Here is a 19,653-nt window from a genome sequence, read left to right as displayed (position 1 = left end):
CGTTATTTCTTACTTGTATCTCATTTTATTATTTGTTATGTAATGGCTTTTTAAATTTAGGTTTAGGTAAATAATAATAATAATAATAATAATAATAATAATAATAATAATAATAATAATAATGGGTTTTCATTGTACATTGATCTACCAATGGGAGGGAGCGTTGACGGTGTTGATCACATGACCCTGTCTCCTCTAGACTGCATGCAGTTTTTGGTATTAAAATGTTTTCTGTTCTACCAACCATTGTGTTGTTGCTGCATATTTGAGATGACAGACTCACATTAAGCTACTCCCCCCTGATTAAGCTTCCCACCAACTTCGGGGACCGACGAGACAGGAGGCGAACAACGTTTCAGCTGTTATTTTTGAGACCGTGTATTTTAAAAAAAGTCAGGAGCTGCTGTCGGTAAAAGCAGCTAGCGCTAGCTGACTGGTCGGACTGGCGACGAGGCCCCAACCAACCAACCGGACGGGAACACTGGGGGAACCATGGCCAATATTGCTGTTCAGAGGATAAAACGGGAGTTCAAGGAGGTTCTGAAGAGCGAAGAGGTTGGTTGTCGTGTTTGCCACTCTGAGTCGTACCTGGATTTATTTCACTTTCTGTGGCTGAATGAGTCACAGACGCTTGCTCACTAAAGTGGCTAGCTGTAAGCTAACTGTATCGGCTGTGATTAAAAGTGGCGACAAACGTCAGCTCACCATAATGTGCCACTGCGGTCGTAAGTGTAGAGAGTAACAGTTGCTTTAAAATGGCCCAACATATTTTAGCTTACAAAGTTTCTTGAGGATGTTATTAAGTAGGGTACCTTCTGTGGTCGCTAAGCTAGCCGGGGAAATCCAAGCAAATGTTGTTTTGAGAGTTGTGGTAATTAAAGCACACATCACCCACGTGTTATCGTTACCCCAATATACAACATTTGAAATAAATGTGAAATCACTCTTACACATAGAGCTGTGAGTATGCAACAAGTTGTGGGCAACCTTTCATAATCCTGATGTTGCATGAGTTGGCAATTAACGAGGAATTGTTTATGATGGCATGGATGGTTAACTACCGGTATTTGCTCTTCTTGCTCTTCCAGACAAGCAAAAACCAAATAAAGGTAGACCTGGTTGATGAGAACTTCACAGAACTCAAAGGAGAAATAGCAGGGCCTCCTGACACACCATATGAAGGTGAGGTAATTTTTAAGAGACACTGCCAACTTTTGGGGATAATGATAAATTTAAAAAAATCACATTTGCACAACTTTCTTGACATTAAGGCTCCATCAAATTGATATTTTGAAAAGCTTTTTTTTTTTTTTTAGCAGAAGCTGAAATCTATGGATTGTTTTTAGGTATTGCCATAAATAATTTTTCAAGTTTTTTTTATTGGCTACAATAAAGGACAATTAGAAGCTGAAACATATTATGCTAATGGTTGTGAGTCACTACCATGTTTGACAGAATTAAACTGTTCAAACTAGTGTGGTAGCAGCAATGTAAAAGACACTAAGCTAAAAAGCTACTTTTAGATGAATTGCTGTCAATAGCATGCCATCTAACATTGACTAAATTTATTAGGTTTTCATAAAATGTAGTCAAAACAATTTTGGCTAAAATTTCATCCCTCATACTATCGCTCTTTTAGCATGTTGACTAAGTAAATTAATTAATGCAATATGCAAATAGCAATATATCGGCTTAAAGTATATGAAAAGCAAATCTTTATTTTTCTAAAATGCTAACATTAGCAAGAGGGCTATCACTAGTATATTGACACTGTGCTCCGTCTAGCATGGAAGCTATAGATTGTAAACTAGAATGCTGTTGTTGCCTCAACAGATAATTGTCAGGTTGGTCAACATTGATTCACTATTCTGTTTAGAAACATTTGCCTTTAGGGCAGCAAATACCTTCAAAACTAATGAGAGAAAAGTACTAAAAGTATGCAGATTTGACGGAGGGTTTGGAGAAGGGATGGTGTGAGGGTTGTAATTAGGGTTGGAAGTAGGGACTTAAGGAGCATTGGGATTAGGGTTGCAAAGAGGGTCGTTAGGAGGGTTGGATGGAGAGTTTTAACTACGGTTGAAAGGGTGGCTGGAATTAGGGTTGGAATTAGCTTTGGCAGGAGGGTTGGTAGATATTAGGGTTGGATTTAGGGTTCCAAATAAGGGTTGGAAGAAAAGTTGGAAGGACGGTTGGAATAAGGGTTGGTGATAAGGGTGGAAGGGTTCAGTTGGTGTATTCTTTGTGTGAATTCATACCTGCCAGGGTGATGCATCTGTCAATCACTGTTCTTCTACTTTACATTCTAATTTGACATGCTTGAAGACATGCCAAAAATAAATTGTGCAGCACAAAGATTTTTTATTTTTGGACAATTTATTAAGTGCAAAGACCTATATTTAATCCCTATCATGATCATTCTTATCATAATGTCAAGCAACTGCTTGGATAACATTTTTGAAAGACTACTGCATTTCAAGGGCCACACATCAAAACTGCTTGCCAAAAAATATATTAGGCCAATGAAATGGACGTTTATTGTTGCTGTGCAACATTTCCTTTAATTGCAATCAGAATCCATATTGGAATATTAGATAATTATATCGCAGTGTCATGTTAATGTGTACGTTAAAAATATGTGCATGTGCAGCTCTACTATAAACTAAAACGGCAGAATTGATTGAATAGCAAGCATCTTTGCAAGGTCTGCGTGTACAATTGAATTGCAAAAGTAATTGCATTATTGCTGTACACGTCAATTATAATTTAGAGCAATTGACGAGACTTTAATGGCTCTCAAAGACGAAAACCAATGTTTTTTTTTTTTCTGACAAGATCAGAGTTATGGAGACATGTTTGTTGTTGTTGTTTTTATGTTCATGTACACCCATGGATATGTTCTGCATTTATCTTCTCTGAATTAACCTACAAAGCTACACATTGCTTTTATATATAGTATTATTATTATTTTATTTTAAGTAACACATTTTTTCCTGTTTTGAGAATATATCCTTACTATAGAGTATTTTAGAGTTTTTATACTTTTTACCTTTGGGTGACTATACATGTCTCTGCTTAACATAATTTGCTGTTGTTGCACCTGAATTTTCCCACTGTGGAACAATAAATGATAACTATTCTTTGATGGTGTGAAAGAAAAGACCAGTGAATAAAATGTGGATTTACTGGAACCAGTATCGCTTCTGCAACATTCCTGACCTTTTTGTATAGTTTTGCAGCATTACTCTTTACTAAATCAATTTTAACATCTTTCATCTGTGTTTTAAATTTCCTAGATATTCCAACCTCTTTCCTTTCTTGTGTTACCGGTTCTATTTTTGACAGGAGGTAGATATCAACTAGAAATTAAAATTCCAGAGACGTATCCATTCAATCCACCCAAGGTAAGGTTTCATTTGTTTTGTTGCGACTAATGATCTTTCCTGGTGCATAAAGAAATTCCCGTCACTCTGCTCATCTGTGCATGTCTCCTTGCTTCTTTCAATACCTCAGGTGCGGTTTATCACAAAGATCTGGCATCCCAATATCAGCTCAGTCACAGGTGCAATATGTCTGGACATCCTTAAAGATCAGTGGTGAGTAAATCATTGCCAGGATTTTAAGTTTTTAAAATATTTTTTCCAACTATGTAAGATAGAGTAAAGAATTGAGGCTAAATAAGACAATTGTGGCTCTTTCACATCTTCAACCCATTAGTTTTAAGACGCATCGTAAATGTAAAAATGAGTGAAGGAAACACTTTGACTCATTTTTCATTTAAACAATCAGCAGCTGTTTATAATTTTTGAAAGAGAACATGATCGGATGTGCCATGTAACTTAAAACCAGTATGATCAATACTTGCGGCTCGCCTTTAACGTAAACATATCCTGTGGAGAATTATGTGTTCTTGCCGAGGTTCCCATCATACATTGCAGCTCGCTTTCTAACACTGGTGGAGTAAATCAAAACCTTAAGGGAACAGATGGACTAGAGCCATGCCAACAAAATGCTTCCCATAGTGAACAGAGCGAACCGATCCCCACCATGCAGAATAACAGGACGGGGGCCTGACGTGTTTATTTCCTCTATGTATCATTGCATTTGCATTGCTGATTTTCTCATGCTCCTCAGATGGTCTATATAATTAAGTGTTGCTGTTGGTAATGCCTCGATTATTGGCAGTTTTCAGTTGAATATTTTGTTACTCAGCCTATAATAATGGAGCTGATTCAAATGTATCATAGTTTCTGCTTCATCTTGTATAGATTTGAATGCGCCACTGGAGCTTGGATGGTTAATCATACTGTTGTGTGCACTCGTGTGTAAGCGCTTGTTTTGTTTGTCGTTTCGGAGCTCGTTTCGTTTGTTGCTCATTGTGATGATGTTTCAGGGCAGCAGCCATGACACTGAGGACGGTCCTCTTGTCATTACAAGCCTTACTGGCAGCAGCAGAACCAGATGATCCACAGGATGCTGTGGTAGCCAATCAGGTGTGTGTCTTTATTTTTAAGCTTTATTTATGAATCTGTAGTTGCCTAAAATTCACTGTTTGATCATATTAAAACATGAACTACCCCCTTGTTTGTATTTGGACTGAAAGTTTTTTTATTTATTATTTCTGTGGCTTCTTTCAGCACAAACTATTAAAACTTACAATTCGACCCACAACATTTTGTTTTACTTCATTACTTACAGAATGACTTAGAAATTTTTATGCTTTTTTTTTTAATGTAAAAAAACAAGTTTGAGCTTCTACATCCCGTTTGTCAGTTCATGTATTGCATTATTCAAGTAAGGTGTACAAAACTATGGTCTGAGGATTCCCTTACTATAGTCTGGGCTTTAAATGTATTGGCTGAACTTTATTTTTTTTAAAGGGTTAGTTGAATTCTTTCTGACAAAGGTAAAGATATGAACTTTCCTCCGGATTCTTTGGATGCGAAGGCGTTCAAGCGTCAACTTTAATGACGCTCTTATTGCCTTTTAACAGGTTTCTGGCTAAATATGTCTGGCACGCCATTGGATACAAAAAGATAGACTAAAACTTGATTTGAAAATTTATTACGAGTAAACAACAGAGTTTAAATGCATCTTTCAGGTATTTTTGGCTTTTTGAGCAACACATAAACATTTTTTTTGCAACATTTCTGACATAATTCATGTGCTTTCTTTTACAACATGAGACTGTATTAATTAATGTGCAAATAAATGTTGAGGGCTCACAGCACCAGTAATGATTCTAAGTTCATAAAAAAATAAAAATAATTCTTTGAAGCACTTTTGGTATGTAGTTGTTTTTGCCAAGGACATAAATTAATCTGTGATTCAGCAGTAGAGCAATTTAAACTTTGAAAGAGCAGATCTGGCTTTGTGCCTGCATTATTTTGAACTGAAGACTTTGTTCTTTGTGCATTTGAAAACTATTAGATGCTATAAATGCTTTTTGACTGATGAACTGGGTCATTTATGTAAAGAACTACACTTTGGAACTAAAGCAAGATGCATTTACTTTAATAATGTGTCAATAATGTAGGAGTACTCAAGTGTTTATAAAATCTTTACTAAAAAGGACATTACAATTGTATTGCGTAGAACATTTGCTTTCATTTTTTTTGTATGACCTAAATAAAATGACATGTATGCGTTTGTAAATTTCATGAATTTGGCAGCATAAAGTGAGAAAGCTGACATTTTTTTTCCCAACTTGATATGATCCAAACAGAGAAAACAAGATGCCTTTTAGTTGTTAACAAGCTGTCTGCTGAGCCCCCTTCCATAAACTCTTTTTTGTTTGTTTGTTTGTTCGCCCCTCAGTACAAGCAGAATCCAGAGATGTTTAAACAGACGGCAAAACTCTGGTCTCACGTCTACGCAGGAGCTCCCGTCTCCAGTCCGGAGTACACACGCAAAATAGACAAACTCTGTGCCATGGGCTTTGAAAAAGTGAGCATACCTCAGTAAACTTTTACGTTTCTCTCCTCACCAGTGCGTGTCACGGCGCTGCGTGATGCTGCAGATTGAAACCAAACCTTTGTTTCTGTCTCCAGAATGCAGTAATAGTGGCGTTGTCGTCAAAATCCTGGGACGTGGAGACGGCAACAGAGCTCCTCCTCAGTAACTGAATTTTGACACCCGTCGTGTTCCTCCTGATCCACACGTCTGTCTTCAACCGTACACACCCTCTTTCCTCCAAACTCCCGCTGTCTGAAGGCGAATCCTGCTCGATCCTACCCTCTGTTTTACATCGGACACGTTCCCCTTCTCCTCTCTATCCTCACCGTGTGACATCTCCTCTGTCACGTCTGCTGTATCACACTCCAATCATCTGCTCTGTCAGCTCTTACCTCTGGTTTCTTTAAGGCCACCCAACATTCCACTTAGTGATACAATCAGAAATCCACATCTAACTCCCACTTCGAAACAAAATAGAAACCAAACCCCACCCACGTCTGTCACTCTGTCCCAGTTTTCTGGCTCTGTCCAAAAAGCGGCTGTCGGCGGCTTATCCTTGCCTATGCAGTGCATTTATTTTCATTCATGCTAACCTTTTCGTTGTAGAGGGTCAAGCAATTTAAAGCAGCTTTGTTTTAGGTTTTGCTCCCGATTCTTAATCAATAAACTTTTGGCTTGTTTTCCCAAAAAAAAAAAGAAAAAAAAAAAAAAAAAGGAAATCTGTTTTAAAAATTCTTGCTCCCAACTCATTCGGTTTAGTGTCTTTGGACTATTAAAACGAAATCAGTTTTTTGACATCAACAGTGTGGTGAAAACTGAGAACATCTGGCTAACGATATATTGCAGTGTCGGTATATTTAATCTGAAGAATAGATGAGCATCGGAGTAAAACCCCATCACATTTTTTGTTCTGTCACAGAGGAGTTCAGCGCCGACTGTAGTGCACCGTGTAGGTGGGCTTATTCTGTGTTCTTGAAAACAACTCATTAAGCGTCTTGCAGGTGTTCTCACAGTAGCCATCCTCATGCCAAGTCCCCCCCCCCCCCCCCTCCCTCCCCCCATCAGTCAACATCTGGCAGCTCCTGTTGGAGATTCCTCTCCTCCACTTTTGCCACATAGCTTGAAATAACTTTTCTTCATCTGGCCTTCTCCTTTTCTTTTTAAAACACTTTTATTTAGGAACATGGATGCATTTGATTTCTTGTTTTTAATCTGAGAGAAACAAAATTGATGTTCAACACAACCTGTGACAAGTCTAGAATATGACATCTTAATTGCATCAACAAATAAATGTCAATGACTCATCTGTAAATAAAAAGATTAAAGTCTGTGTAAATTAATCTGTGCTCTGCTTTTTCTTTTCTGTTGAAAATGCTCTTTGTTCAAAAATATTTAAACCTCAAACATTGTGTACATTCAGCCTCCTGAGTCATTAGTGTGTAGAATGACTATTTGCTGCAACGACAAAAGAAAGTCTTTTGGGATATTTCTAGATGGACTCAAACTCTGGTACATCTGCACAATTTTCAAGTCTTGCTGCAAAATTTTTTGAATTTAGATTTGGTATTTTGACTGCATTAGATCCTATTCATTCTAGAAGGTGAACCTCAATATCTTGAAAGTCATTGATCTGTTTAATATGAAGCTATTTCAAGTATATGAAAACCTATTCTTGACACTAACATATGCATTTCCTTAAAAGGTTAACCATAACTTGATAAACAGAGGATTTATTTTTGCTCAAGGCAACCTTGGTTTATACATTTAATTGCTTCTGCATGCATTTGAATAAAAAACAAGGCTGACGCACTACATTAACTCAGGGATTCAACCTGCAGGGGTTTACTTTGCAGTAAAAAATGGTGCAAACCCTTCAATTTAAAAAAAAACATCCAGTGGCTAAACATATCCTAAATTGCGTGGAGTCATAAAACTACTTTTGCATTCAGCTCATGCACAGTATCCTTTTTAAGAACTTCGAGAAGGACGCTTGTGAGCTGTGTCCAGTTTTCAGGTTTTTGCCTTTTATTGGAAATGGAGAGTAGGTACAACAGATGACTTGTTTAATACCAACTTGTGCCTCTGAATCCATCCACGAATCCTGCCAGTTAAATGAACATTTTTCACCTTGCTTGCACCAAATTCCACGCTACAAAGTGATGAGATGTTTGGATTTAATTTTACTGCTCTGCAAAATTCATCCACCCCCAGGCGGTATCTTCTGTTGCATATTGGATGAGTTCACAAAATTTAGCTCTGAGGCTCAATATTGCTATGCTGTAAAATTTGAAGTTACTGTAATCCAACTTTTGAATTCATTCTGTCCATAAAAAAATCTAAGTAAAGTTTTATATACATTGATCATGGCTGCATTGAATTTATTTATTTATTTTTTTTTTAGGCGAAAAGGATTTTCTTAGATTATTATTTTTTACTCTATTTTTAAATTTATTGTGGATTCTTTCCAGTGACTACAGGATCCAAATAATACTTCCAGGCTGAAGTATATACATTCATCCTGGGCAGATGGAATTATAAAGAAGAAACACTACCTCTAAAGTCTTTAACGTCTCCGTAGTGTGCTTTTAATTTTTATTTCACTTGTTTTAATTTTGTGGCTGTACAGCACTTTGGTCAGTGGAACTGTTTTAAAGTGCTATATAAATAAACTTGACTTGACTTGACTTGACTCCTCAAATCAACATCTACGCTGGTAAAACTTGAAGATTGGGTGTTACAACAGGACAGCGATCCCTGACATACGTCAGTTTCAGTCATATATGACCTTTATGATGGCCTCAGAAGTGCTGCTGCAAACGTCTCTTAAAACAGTCTTTCCGATAAATTTGATGTCTAAATTGAATAGCCTTACGATGAAGCCCCTGGAAAACAATTATACTAAATGCGTTACTTTCAAAGTGACCTCATCTCACATTTCTCGCCCTTTTTTTCTCTTGCAGGGTTTTATAATGTTGCATGCACAGAGCGGTGGCCCAGCTAGATGTACGGCATAGTAGAAAGGAGAAAAAAATTCTGTATGTGTAGTGAGGCGATGATTCGCGGGCATCCTGTTTCCCTCGCTCTGCTGCTGCTATGTGATAGCCAGAGTTTGTTTCCGTGTCCCCGTCAGCCAGACATGCTGCCTCCCCCGCCAAGCAGTGAGAGCTGCAGGGACGGCCAGATGAAACGGTGCCCCGCTATCTACAACTGAGTTCAACTGGGGTTGAACGGGCATCATGTAAACCTTTCAGGGGAAGGAAGCTGTTGGATTTCTTCTTTAAGTTACCTTAACTTTGATCTGGGAGATATCTAGAGATGTTCAGGACGATCCAGGTGATCTGTTTGACAGTGCTGCTCCCTGAAGGTGAGTTGGGAACATTGTGTTTTTCTCCTACACATTTTTTCTTTTCTCATTTTCTTTTTGTGTTTTATTTGTAGTTTTTATAATCAAATAGGTATAGTTTAATAGGCGCACATGGCCTTTATGCCATTTGTTTGAATGATATGTTGTTGAAAATACAATTTGAGTATAGAAGTTGGCAACAATAAAGAATACATTTTCCAGCATTATGAAACGATAACAACCCATGATCTACAGCTTGGAAAAAAGACAATTTGTAATCATCACATCTAAACCAGAACCTCGTCTTATTTTGCCCCTTCAGTGGTTTACTGCGCTCAGGGCCAATATGCCCAGAAGCTCCTGAACGACCTGATGGAGAATTACTCCAGCGCCCTGCGGCCTGTGGAGGACACAGACAGAGCGCTCAACGTTACCTTACAGATCACCCTCTCTCAGATCAAAGACATGGTGGGTACTGGGTTACAAGCCCGTCTCATAAGGTACTGTACGCTAAAATACCACATATTCAAAGTTGGGTAATAACTAACTGCATTAACTCACATTTACTTGAGTTACTTTTTTGAAAAAACGATTCACTTTTAGGGGTATTTTTATCGTGCTCCAGTGGGACGGCCAAGTCAAGGATTGAGGCCTCCGTTTGTGAGTTGCGGGCTTCGTCCCCGTGCTGCCGCTGTGCCCTGTGCTGCACTTTTTGATTTTATTATGAAGTACACATTTCTGGGTACTTTTCCCACTGTGAGTAACTTCACTGAATGAAGAACAAGCTTGTTCAAACCAAAAATGCAGAACACATGTCCAGTTTCTATTAAAGTTTCATAAGTTTTGCTTTATTCCAAATAAAGCAGAATTTATTTTGCTTTTTTTAAACCTGAGTTTGTAATTTTGTTATTTTTATTTTTGTCCTTAAAATATAACTTTATGTTTTGGTCCATCTGATTGTTATGTAGTTTTTAAATGTTAAATGATTGATGTTTTGATCAGTTACTCACCCTTTTCACTCAATGCGTTTTAGTCTTACTTGATTAATTTCTTGGATGGCTACTTTTTCTTTCGCTTGAGTAAAAATATTTTGAAGTTGTGCTACTCTTACATGAGTACAGTTTTTTGGCTGCTCTTCCCGCCTCTGCACACATTAAAGCGTTCCACATATTAAACATTTCCACTCTGAAGCAAGTAAAGTGTTTAAAAATCCCAAATGATCCATCTACAAACATAGTTTTGCATTCAAAATGTGAGTGTGTTAAGTGATGATTCTGGGCACAGTGTTTTTCAGTAGCATGACAAAAATGACAATGCCAGTCACTTAGCCACATTGTTGCAAAACATAATAGTTCTGATTAAATTAATTTGTTAAACACAGAGAAAACACAACGAGCTGAGATGAATCACATGAAGATATTGTTTGTGCTGAATGTTCCAGAGTTTTCCCTGAATTATCGTCACTGCATTGATGCAGCAGATCCCGCGGAGCTTTAACCACTGGTGGTAATAAACGAGAGGCAGACCTGTAACTGTTAAAACCTCCCTGTAAGGCCTGCTTGTATACAACTGGTTCAGATTCCCGTTCAGGTTCAGTGATGTGTCCCCCCTCGGTGAATCACCAGCTGAATTGTGAATGCATTTAGAGAGACCACGCATCACCTTAATGTAATCTATCTACCAAGCTGTGTGTTGCTGCTGGCTTGTTATATCAGAGTACACATGAAAGAGAGCTGTGCAAAACTCTGAGTGAGGGTGTTTTGTTACTCGATGCGGCTCTGTGTTCTTTGCTTATGGGCCCTCTTTCACCTGATATTGATAGACGACTCTGGACTTCTGTTGTCTTGAACGTTTCATTGTCTCTTGCCAAGCTGGGTTGATGAGCGTCAAGAAAAGAAAAGAAGGGCTCGTGTCTTTTTGCAGCCTTTGCAGCATGTTTAGGACACTTCTGTTCTTGATTATGATGCTCTTTGACTCAACATAGATTACAGAAAGCATATCAGGATCTACAGCAGGCTGCTGCAGGGAATGTAATCCAAGTCCTGCCCTGACAGCCCCCAGAATATCAATTATTAATGCCCTTAAATTTGTGGAAGTGGAAGAAAAAAATTGCTTAGCTTTCATTGCTTCTTATGAGTATAGAATCTGCAACATATGGATTGAATTCGTATTCCATCCTTCTAACTCTGATAATCCACTCCTGAGTCAACACTTTGCAAATAAAATCCCCTTCATTGCAATTTATAGCTAGAACAGTTTTAAGGTTCGTCTCTATCAGCTTTGCACATCAGGAGTCGGATTGGATGACGAGAATATGAGCATGGATTTTTTTTTTAAGTCTCTCCATACATTCTCAGATGGATTTAGCTGTGGACTTTGACTGGGCCATTCCAACACACAAATCTGCTTATCTAAGCCACTCTGGCTGTTCAGGGTCGCTGTCCTGCTGGAAGGTGAAACTTCACCCCAGTCTCAAGTCTTTTAGAGACGTTTAGCTTCATCTTCAAATCAAAATGAGCAGGTCTGTATTATTATGACTTTATAATAATTCTTACACAGTTGGTCTTTATCAGGTTTAAAAATACAGTATTTAACAAAAAATGCACAATAGACGGACAGTAGTCTTCAAAAAAGATTTACCCACCTGATCTGTGGATCACTGCAGCTCCTCCAGAGCTACCATGCTCCTCTCATTAATTCTCTCCATGGCCTGGCCTGTCAGTTTAAGGGGACAAGCTTGAATTGGTTGGTTTGCAATTATAAGACGCACTTTCCACTTTTGAATAATGGATTGAACAGTTCTTTTTGAGATGTTCAAAATTTGTGGTATTGTTTTATAGCCTAAGGTTGCTTTATACTTCTCCACAGCTTTATTTCTGATCTGTCTGTTGTGTTCTTTGATCTTAATGACACAGTTTTTTCACTAATGTTCTGTAATGTCCACTTCCATGTGAAGTGGACGAAATGGAAGATTCTGTCCACTGAGATTAGATTTAATTTATTACACAGATATTAGATCCAGCTTTAAATATTTTCCTCTTCCCATGTGCTTTTTCACTGCGAGTGTTTTTAAATAGCTTTTCTCATCTTTGTGCCTTTGTGTGTGTGTGTGAAGGACGAGAGGAACCAGGTGCTGATTGCCTACCTGTGGATTAGGCAGACGTGGCACGACGCCTACCTGAGATGGAACACAGAAGACTACGACGGTCTGGACGTCATCCACATACCCAGCAGTCTGGTGTGGCGGCCCGACCTCGTCCTCTATAACAAGTACGCCAGTATGTCGCCCAACGCAAAGACATGTTCACGCCAGATATCCGTCTGAGAAAAACTGTGAAAATGTTCTTGGTGGCCTGTTTGGATGAAATATAATCAAAATTACACGTTGATTGCATTGTCCATTTTTAGTTATTTTGTTGGGAGTCAACTTTTCTTTTCTACCTTCAGAGCTGATGATGACTTCTCAGGACCAATGGACACCAACGTCAAGCTGCGCTACAACGGAGAGATAACTTGGGATGCTCCTGCCATCACTAAGAGCTCCTGTGTTGTGGACGTCTCTTACTTTCCATTTGACAGCCAGGAATGCAACCTCACCTTCGGTTCTTGGACGTACAATGGCAACCAGGTGAAGAAAGATGGGGGTTTCGTGCGGGATTTATTTTCTGTAGTGACACATTTGTAGATGTTTTGTCTTCTCAAATTTCAGTGCGCCACTTCCGCTTTGTCATCCATCTCTCCACTTCCAGGTGGATATCATTATGGGCATGGATAGCGGTGACCTCTCTGATTTTGTGGAAAATGTGGAGTGGGAATGCCACGGGATGCCGGCCACGAAGAACGTGATAATGTACGGCTGCTGCTCCGATCCGTACCCAGACATCACCTACACTGTGCTCCTGCAGCGCCGCTCCTCCTTCTACATCTTCAACCTCCTCCTGCCGTGCTTCCTGATCTCCTTCTTGGCTCCTCTGGGATTCTACTTGCCCGCAGACTCTGGGGAGAAGGTTTCCCTCGGGGTGACGGTTCTCCTGGCTCTCACCGTGTTCCAGCTCATGGTGGCTGAGAGCATGCCACCGTCAGAAAGTGTGCCTCTCATAGGTGAGAGTGTATTTTTATTATTGTGTGCACTGGATAAAGTATCATTCTGTTCATGTTCGCACTTGTTCCACAGGGAAGTACTACATTGCCACCATGACCATGGTCACGGCCTCCACAGCGCTCACCATTTTCATCATGAACATTCACTTCTGCGGCGTAGAGGCCAAACCAGTCCCACACTGGGCCAAAGTGCTCATCATCGACTACATGTCCAAGATTTTTTTTGTCTACGAAGTGGGCGAGAACTGTGCTTCTGGCTCTTCTTCTTCATCATCTTCTCACTACCTCCAGGATGACTTTTGCCACTCGCAGGTTAACTCTCACATTCACGCGAATGGAAAACCTCGGGGCCCCGGCAGCCAAGAGGACCAGCAGCACCACCGCAAATACCCCCGGCCCCAGCCCTCCAAGCAGCACCAGCAGCACAGAGTGAAAGTCCAGCACCACATTACGAGAGAAGAGAGCAGCCATCTCTCCAGATCCGCACCTGGAAGGTATGAAGGCTCCAACGGTAAAATCACAACGAGCGACTGCTGCTGCATGGAAGACCAGAAGCCTCCAGGTCACCTGGACGACCAGAACTTTCCATGCTGTCCTGAAGACAAAAAGCCTCCACCTCAGGGTCCCACCGTGACCTTTGGCCCCTGTGTGTTTTGCAGCTTTGGCAGTGGGTTTCCTAACATGGACACCAAGCTGGTCCGCAACGTGGAGTACATTGCTAATTGTTTCCGAGAGCAGAAGGCCACATGTGCCAAGGGGGCAGAGTGGAAGAAGATTGCTAAGGTGATGGACAGGTTCTTCATGTGGATTTTCTTCGTCATGGTTTTCCTTATGAGCATTCTCGTAATTGGCAAGGCGAAATGACCAGCCGGTGTGGCTGGAAATCAGACCCAATCAACGCTCTGTGGTCTGATGCAAACTGACGAAAAGATCGTATCATGGTAAACATTTGCTGTTATAAATGTGTGGGAGTTGATTTATAGGGGTGCAATATGGATGGAAAAGATAGAAAATGGCAGAGGAAATTTGTTCTGTCATTACAAGCAATGTGTGCTATACATCAACAAGAAAAATGTTGAATTAACAACGTAATGGCATTTTAGACTTACAGAAGGTTTCTAAAATGTCCATTTTGCAATTCAAGACTCAAATTGTCAGATATCTCTGATCATTACAAATGTTTTATGTGATTTGATCTGTTTTTTTTTCTCACATTTAAAAAAAAATCTTTCTGTCTTGAAATAAGGCTTTTGGTTAATTTCTGCCCAGGTAACTTCTTGTAACTGCTCTGGTTTAAGAGTGGTTTACACAGGAGTTGTGACCTAGTTGTAACTCAGGTTTTATTCTTGGCTCTTGAGTCTCTGGCCACAACCATGACTTGTTAACCATCCAGAGGTTTTTATTCAAGATGGTTTCACAAGCCTGTCAATGCTATTATTATCACCGATGCGTTCGGCTTTTCTGCCATATTTTTCCTTCCACTCAACTTTCCATTAACATAATTGATACAAACTCTGAACATCTGTTTTCTTATGTATGACTGTGATGTCTATAACATGATATTTCTGCATCAAAAAAATCACATTAAAATTTGTAACATTAAAATTTTCTGGGTGACAAAATTTTGAGTTTTTGTTCAGCTGTAAAAAAAAAATCAAAATTAACAGAAATAAAAGGTTGAAATAAAAAAAAGAAACTCATCAGGGGATCCCAAATAAAATTTTCAGTTCACTGTGATCTGAAGCTCTTTGTTGCAAATAAACTTTCAGCATCTTATTAATTTGAGGTAAGGTTTTTCAGCTTATGTTAGGATCATTGCTTCATTTTCTCATTATCTTGAAACATCAAAGCCCTGTTTTCTGAGATTATGGGATGATTTTTTAAAATTATTTTAATGCAGAAAGTGTGATGGTGAGATGGTGATGTTGGCAGGTGGGTGAAAACATAAATTTATGTTATAGATGACCTCTGAGTGTTGCAATAGTGATGCTGAGGGAAGAAGCCACACGTTTTGAGACATTAATCATCTTTTAATCTTCTAAGAAATTTCTAGTCATTCTCAGTTTCAATCTATGTTGGTACAAATGTATTTTCTAACTGTCTTTCATTGTCAATGCATATCCAGATTTGGAAAAAAAAAAAAAAAAGACTTTGTAGAAGCTCTGTTTAGTGCACATTAAACGTGTTAAATTCTTTGCTATTCTTCTCCAGCTTCACAATATGGCCTGTTTATGAAAGCAATATATTCATATATTCCTCTAGTCTTATTGATCATTTATTTTCCCAAGCAATCGCGTCCACACATGCAGCATGCCGTTTGCAGTGCAGCGTCTGTGTCGACACACTCATAGTTTTGATTTGAATGTTCGTCATCGTCTGATCACTGACTGAAGACACGTGGGTGGATCTGCTGTCAAGTTAAAATATGACCAGCGGAGACAGCAACATGTCTTATTAACAACTCTGAAATCAGATGCCTCACGGCTACGAGGTGCTGCGGATCCACAGAATCATTTTTCTGTTCAAATCATCCAGTGAATAGTTAATGAGCAAGCTTTGTTTGCTGCTCTGCCAGCGCAGCAGTGAGGACGTAAGGCAATAGGGAGCATCAATTATGCAACGCATAGTGTACACTCTTACACGTCTTTCCCTTAAACCTCCCCCCCCCCCACACCCACCTTAAACTTTGCAAGTCCTTTAAATGTGTCGGCGTTTGTGTGTTTGTCTGTGTATGCACACATGAATCCAAGGCAGGACAAGGATAAAAATAAAGGGCTTGAGGGCAGAAGGAATGATGGGATGTTGAAATAGCTTGAGAACGCAGGAGGTTTTAAAAGTTTTGAGGCACCAGACCAAACAGAGCTATTTTGTGTTCTCCTGCTTTTTTCTTCGTAAAATGTGTTTTCTGAGTGTTTTAAATATGTTTTCCTTGGCTTCAGTGGTCCAAAGAGTATTGCTCCAGAACTCTTGTGGTTTATAACTTTGTAACCATACGCCATGATGTCAACTTTTTTATTTAAAAGAGGCTTTCTGCTGGCAACCATGCAAGTAGATTTGTCCAGGATTTTTTCAAATTATATTTTTATGAACTTCAACAATTTAAATACTAACTGATGGCTATAAAGTCTTAACTTCAGCTATTTACATTTTTGACAGTTTCTCTGAGGAATTTACAATCTAACCTTGAGTCAAATTTATTCCTCACATCAGAGACTATTTTAGCTGTTTTCAGTCAGTCTTTTTTTAGTGTTAGTTGAGATTATTGCAATAATTAAAACCCGTTTTCAGATTAATGAGCAGCAACATTTGCTTCCCAAAGGTTATTGCTCATTCCTTTCCGTTTCGACATTTTGTTGACACTCATGCTTCAGACAAGCAAACTGTAAAAACTTCTACTTTTGTGGTTTGATTAGCAACATTTGGCTGTGACTTTTCCTTTTATATCATTTTTCGCCAGTGTAATTCCATTTTTGGAATAAATCTAAAAGTAAAATTTCAAAACATGGACACATTCACTAAAGGATCTGTGATTCTGTCATAAATGTTAGTCATTTCTCTTGCTTCACTGTTGCTTTAACTCCCAGCAACAAACAGGAAATTGCAATAAAAAGAAAAACAAACTCCTAGTTATTCCAAAGGAAGAAAAATATCAACCGCTCTCATTTGAGATTTCGCCACAATAGCCAAACCTTACAGTAGAGGGCGCTCATTTTTCAGGCATTACTCTCTTGCCCTGAGGTTTACTGCAAGAAGCTTGACATGAAATAGTTCCCAGTGTCGTTTTATCTAATAAATTGACCCATCCATGCCATGTTATTATGGAGAGGCAAAGATGAAAATGGTAATTGTCTGTTCCCAGCTCCCCAAAGAGGGCAAATCACATCACATCCACTCAAAACTTTCATGAAAACTCTAAAAGCTGCAAATGAAAACCGAGTTCATGTGTAGAACATGAGCATGAGTCTGGAGCAGGCAGTCTGCTGTTTTATTGTGCTGCTGAGTATTTCCACTGAGGGTTTTTCCCTGCAGTAGTCTGCATGCAGAAATGAGAAGAAGCTGTTTGTTTGATTCATCCCGTCCCACAAAGTGATTACTATGCTGAGCCGGAGTGTAAACTATGTAATCTGAACAAGCAAAGCAGCTGGGTCACTGAGGAAAAGACTGGTGGGAGGAATTTTCACAGCTTTATCGTGTCTTTATATTTAGGTTTATACTGCATAGTAGCATCACTGGGATGATATTTTACCTTAAAACACCAAAGCATACAATTTGTGATGAAAATATTTCCAGAGGCTCTACTTGTTTAATTAAGTAGATTACTTCCTACATTTGCTATAATGAGTAAATATGTTACTAAAAGTATCGTACGCTTTTGCTATAAAAATGTGTGAAATATGGTGTGTTTGTTTTGAGAGATTCAACTAATTCTGGTAAAGATTTTATCATTTAGGTGTTGAATCCTATAAATAAAAGAGGAGAAATGCAATGATATAGCAAGAAGAGTACGTACCTACATTGTTTTTGACAAAACAAACAAAACATCATTCTTCTTTTCACTTATTTTGTGACAACAACAAAAAAAAAACTCCTGGGATCTTCCTGCACACGTTTGTATGTACTCCTGGGGTGTGTGGGGATTCTCTCTGGGTACTCCAGCCTCTTCTCCCAGTTTGGTTAATTGGTTGCACAAATTTTCTCTCACATGAGATTGTACATTCACCCATTCACATTCACATGTCGGTCTCATATCAAGCTTTTTAGTTAAATGAAAATATAATAGCTAAAACATATAATAGAAACAGAAGAGTGATTGAATCATTTAAAATCAAAACGTTAAGGCTCTGTGAGAGCTGTCTGCTGTTTGATAGCAGAGAAAGACAGGACACAGCTCAGCTACCGTGCTACAACTTATGATAATTGAAGCCATGTAAAATGAAACATCATTAAGAAACAAAACCCTTTGAAACTACTGCTAAAGTCTGGAGTTTATATACATATAAAAAAAAAGAAAATGCCATATGTCTTTTCTAAAAATCCCATGGACATAAAAATCAGCATGTGAAAGAACAGATAGTGATGCAAACAGAGCATCTTTTGAGTCTTATCTATTATCTAACAGCTCACCTGCAGGGCACACTGCAGTAAGCCTCAAGTCAGCCAGCACCCAGCCTGCCAGAAATGATCAAATTCACAGTTACTGTCTAATTTTTCAGCAAATGTATGTGCACGGGCTAAGGCAATATTTTCATGCAGCTTAAGTCTGTGGATGCTCAGCTTCGTTCTGCATGTCCTATTGTCCCTGTGGCGCTCCAGGGGATCGGTGCTCGGGGGCGGGAGGGTCTTTGGATCTGTCTCCCTTGGATCTCTGCATTTGGAAGCACTTCGTCTGCAATGCGTTTGATTTTTGACAAAAATCCTTGACCTACGTTTGTATAAAAATGATCTCCATTTTGTGCATTTTGTGTGTTCTGGATATGAGGGTTACTAACAATGCTCCAATGACTTCTTCTATCGATTTAGTTAGACACCCCAGTTTGCAAGTTAAGCCTATTTGACTCCTAACAGAATGAATCACCATTTCAAATGATAATTAATTGCTTTGCTGCAGTTATTTGACAGGCTGAATTGAATGTGGATAGATTGATGAAGGGCATGTGGAAGGGACAAAAAAAATGCTTGACCGACCAGGGGGAAATGTGTGAAGCTACAAATCAATTTTGCCCATAATCTCTTTACTGGCACTAGGGTGGGGTCTGGGTGACTGAAGTCACAGGGGTGTGTAATCATCATGTTGATAAGGGGAGGGAAGTGAGCCAACTGCCACTGCAGGAGGAGAGGAAATCGATTTGACGTGATGTCAGTGGATAGAGAGGTCAGGTAGCAGGAACACCCTCATAGGCATGAAGGTTTTCTTTCACACTTGAAATTCATCCACTGAACTCGGATTAACTTGATTTACTTATTCCTCAGTTTATGCAGATCACATTCCTCATTACCTGCTCCATAATCTTGTTATAGTGGATGGAATTTACCAGAATTGTAAGCTTAACAAAGGGGAACTTCAGCATGTTTATTTGAGAATGTCATATTTGCCATATTTTCTCATCAGGATTTCCTATTTTACTCTTTGAAAGAAAAGCCTGTTAAGCTCAAGTCTGGTTTGTCAGTGTGCTTGTGAAATGAGTTACCTTGTAAAACTCAGTTCCAAAAAAAAAAAAAAAAGACCCCAAACCTTCTAAAATCAGTCTGAAGAGTGA

General features: G+C 39.0%; 2 protein-coding genes across 2 annotated transcripts; both read left to right on the top strand.

Moving 5' to 3' along the window:
* Positions 1–182: 182 nt before the first annotated feature.
* Positions 183–7,292, top strand: ube2ka (ubiquitin-conjugating enzyme E2Ka (UBC1 homolog, yeast)). The gene is made up of 7 exons (XM_008420218.2): positions 183–555; positions 1,089–1,182; positions 3,343–3,401; positions 3,511–3,593; positions 4,391–4,490; positions 5,815–5,943; positions 6,048–7,292. Exons 1-7 carry the CDS (start codon positions 493–495, stop codon positions 6,120–6,122), a joined length of 603 nt encoding a protein of 200 aa, XP_008418440.1. The 5' UTR covers positions 183–492; the 3' UTR covers positions 6,123–7,292.
* Positions 7,293–8,604: 1,312 nt separating this feature from the next.
* On the top strand, positions 8,605–15,505 carry LOC103471316 (neuronal acetylcholine receptor subunit alpha-9-II). The gene is made up of 6 exons (XM_008420221.2): positions 8,605–9,316; positions 9,618–9,763; positions 12,411–12,565; positions 12,743–12,923; positions 13,045–13,396; positions 13,470–15,505. The coding sequence occupies exons 1-6, from the start codon at positions 9,268–9,270 to the stop codon at positions 14,258–14,260; spliced, it is 1,674 nt and encodes a 557-aa protein (XP_008418443.1). The 5' UTR covers positions 8,605–9,267; the 3' UTR covers positions 14,261–15,505.
* Positions 15,506–19,653: the final 4,148 nt, after the last annotated feature.

The sequence above is a fragment of the Poecilia reticulata genome, linkage group LG10, assembly GCF_000633615.1.
Source record: "Poecilia reticulata strain Guanapo linkage group LG10, Guppy_female_1.0+MT, whole genome shotgun sequence".
Taxonomy (NCBI): Eukaryota; Metazoa; Chordata; class Actinopteri; order Cyprinodontiformes; family Poeciliidae; genus Poecilia; species Poecilia reticulata.
Note: the sequence above shows the minus strand (reverse complement) of the source record. Positions and strands in the feature narration are given on the sequence as shown.

Excerpts from the sequence above, each read along its gene's own strand:
- LOC103471316 (XM_008420221.2), top strand. The coding sequence starts at position 9,268 with ATGTTCAGGACGATCCAGGTGATCTGTTTGACAGTGCTGCTCCCTGAA. Across the intron at positions 9,317-9,617 it reads GACAGTGCTGCTCCCTGAAG|TGGTTTACTGCGCTCAGGGC; the intron begins GTGAGTTGGGAA and ends TTGCCCCTTCAG. Across the intron at positions 13,397-13,469 it reads AGAAAGTGTGCCTCTCATAG|GGAAGTACTACATTGCCACC; the intron begins GTGAGAGTGTAT and ends CTTGTTCCACAG.
- ube2ka (XM_008420218.2), top strand. The coding sequence starts at position 493 with ATGGCCAATATTGCTGTTCAGAGGATAAAACGGGAGTTCAAGGAGGTT. Across the intron at positions 1,183-3,342 it reads TCCTGACACACCATATGAAG|GAGGTAGATATCAACTAGAA; the intron begins GTGAGGTAATTT and ends TATTTTTGACAG. Across the intron at positions 3,594-4,390 it reads GACATCCTTAAAGATCAGTG|GGCAGCAGCCATGACACTGA; the intron begins GTGAGTAAATCA and ends ATGATGTTTCAG.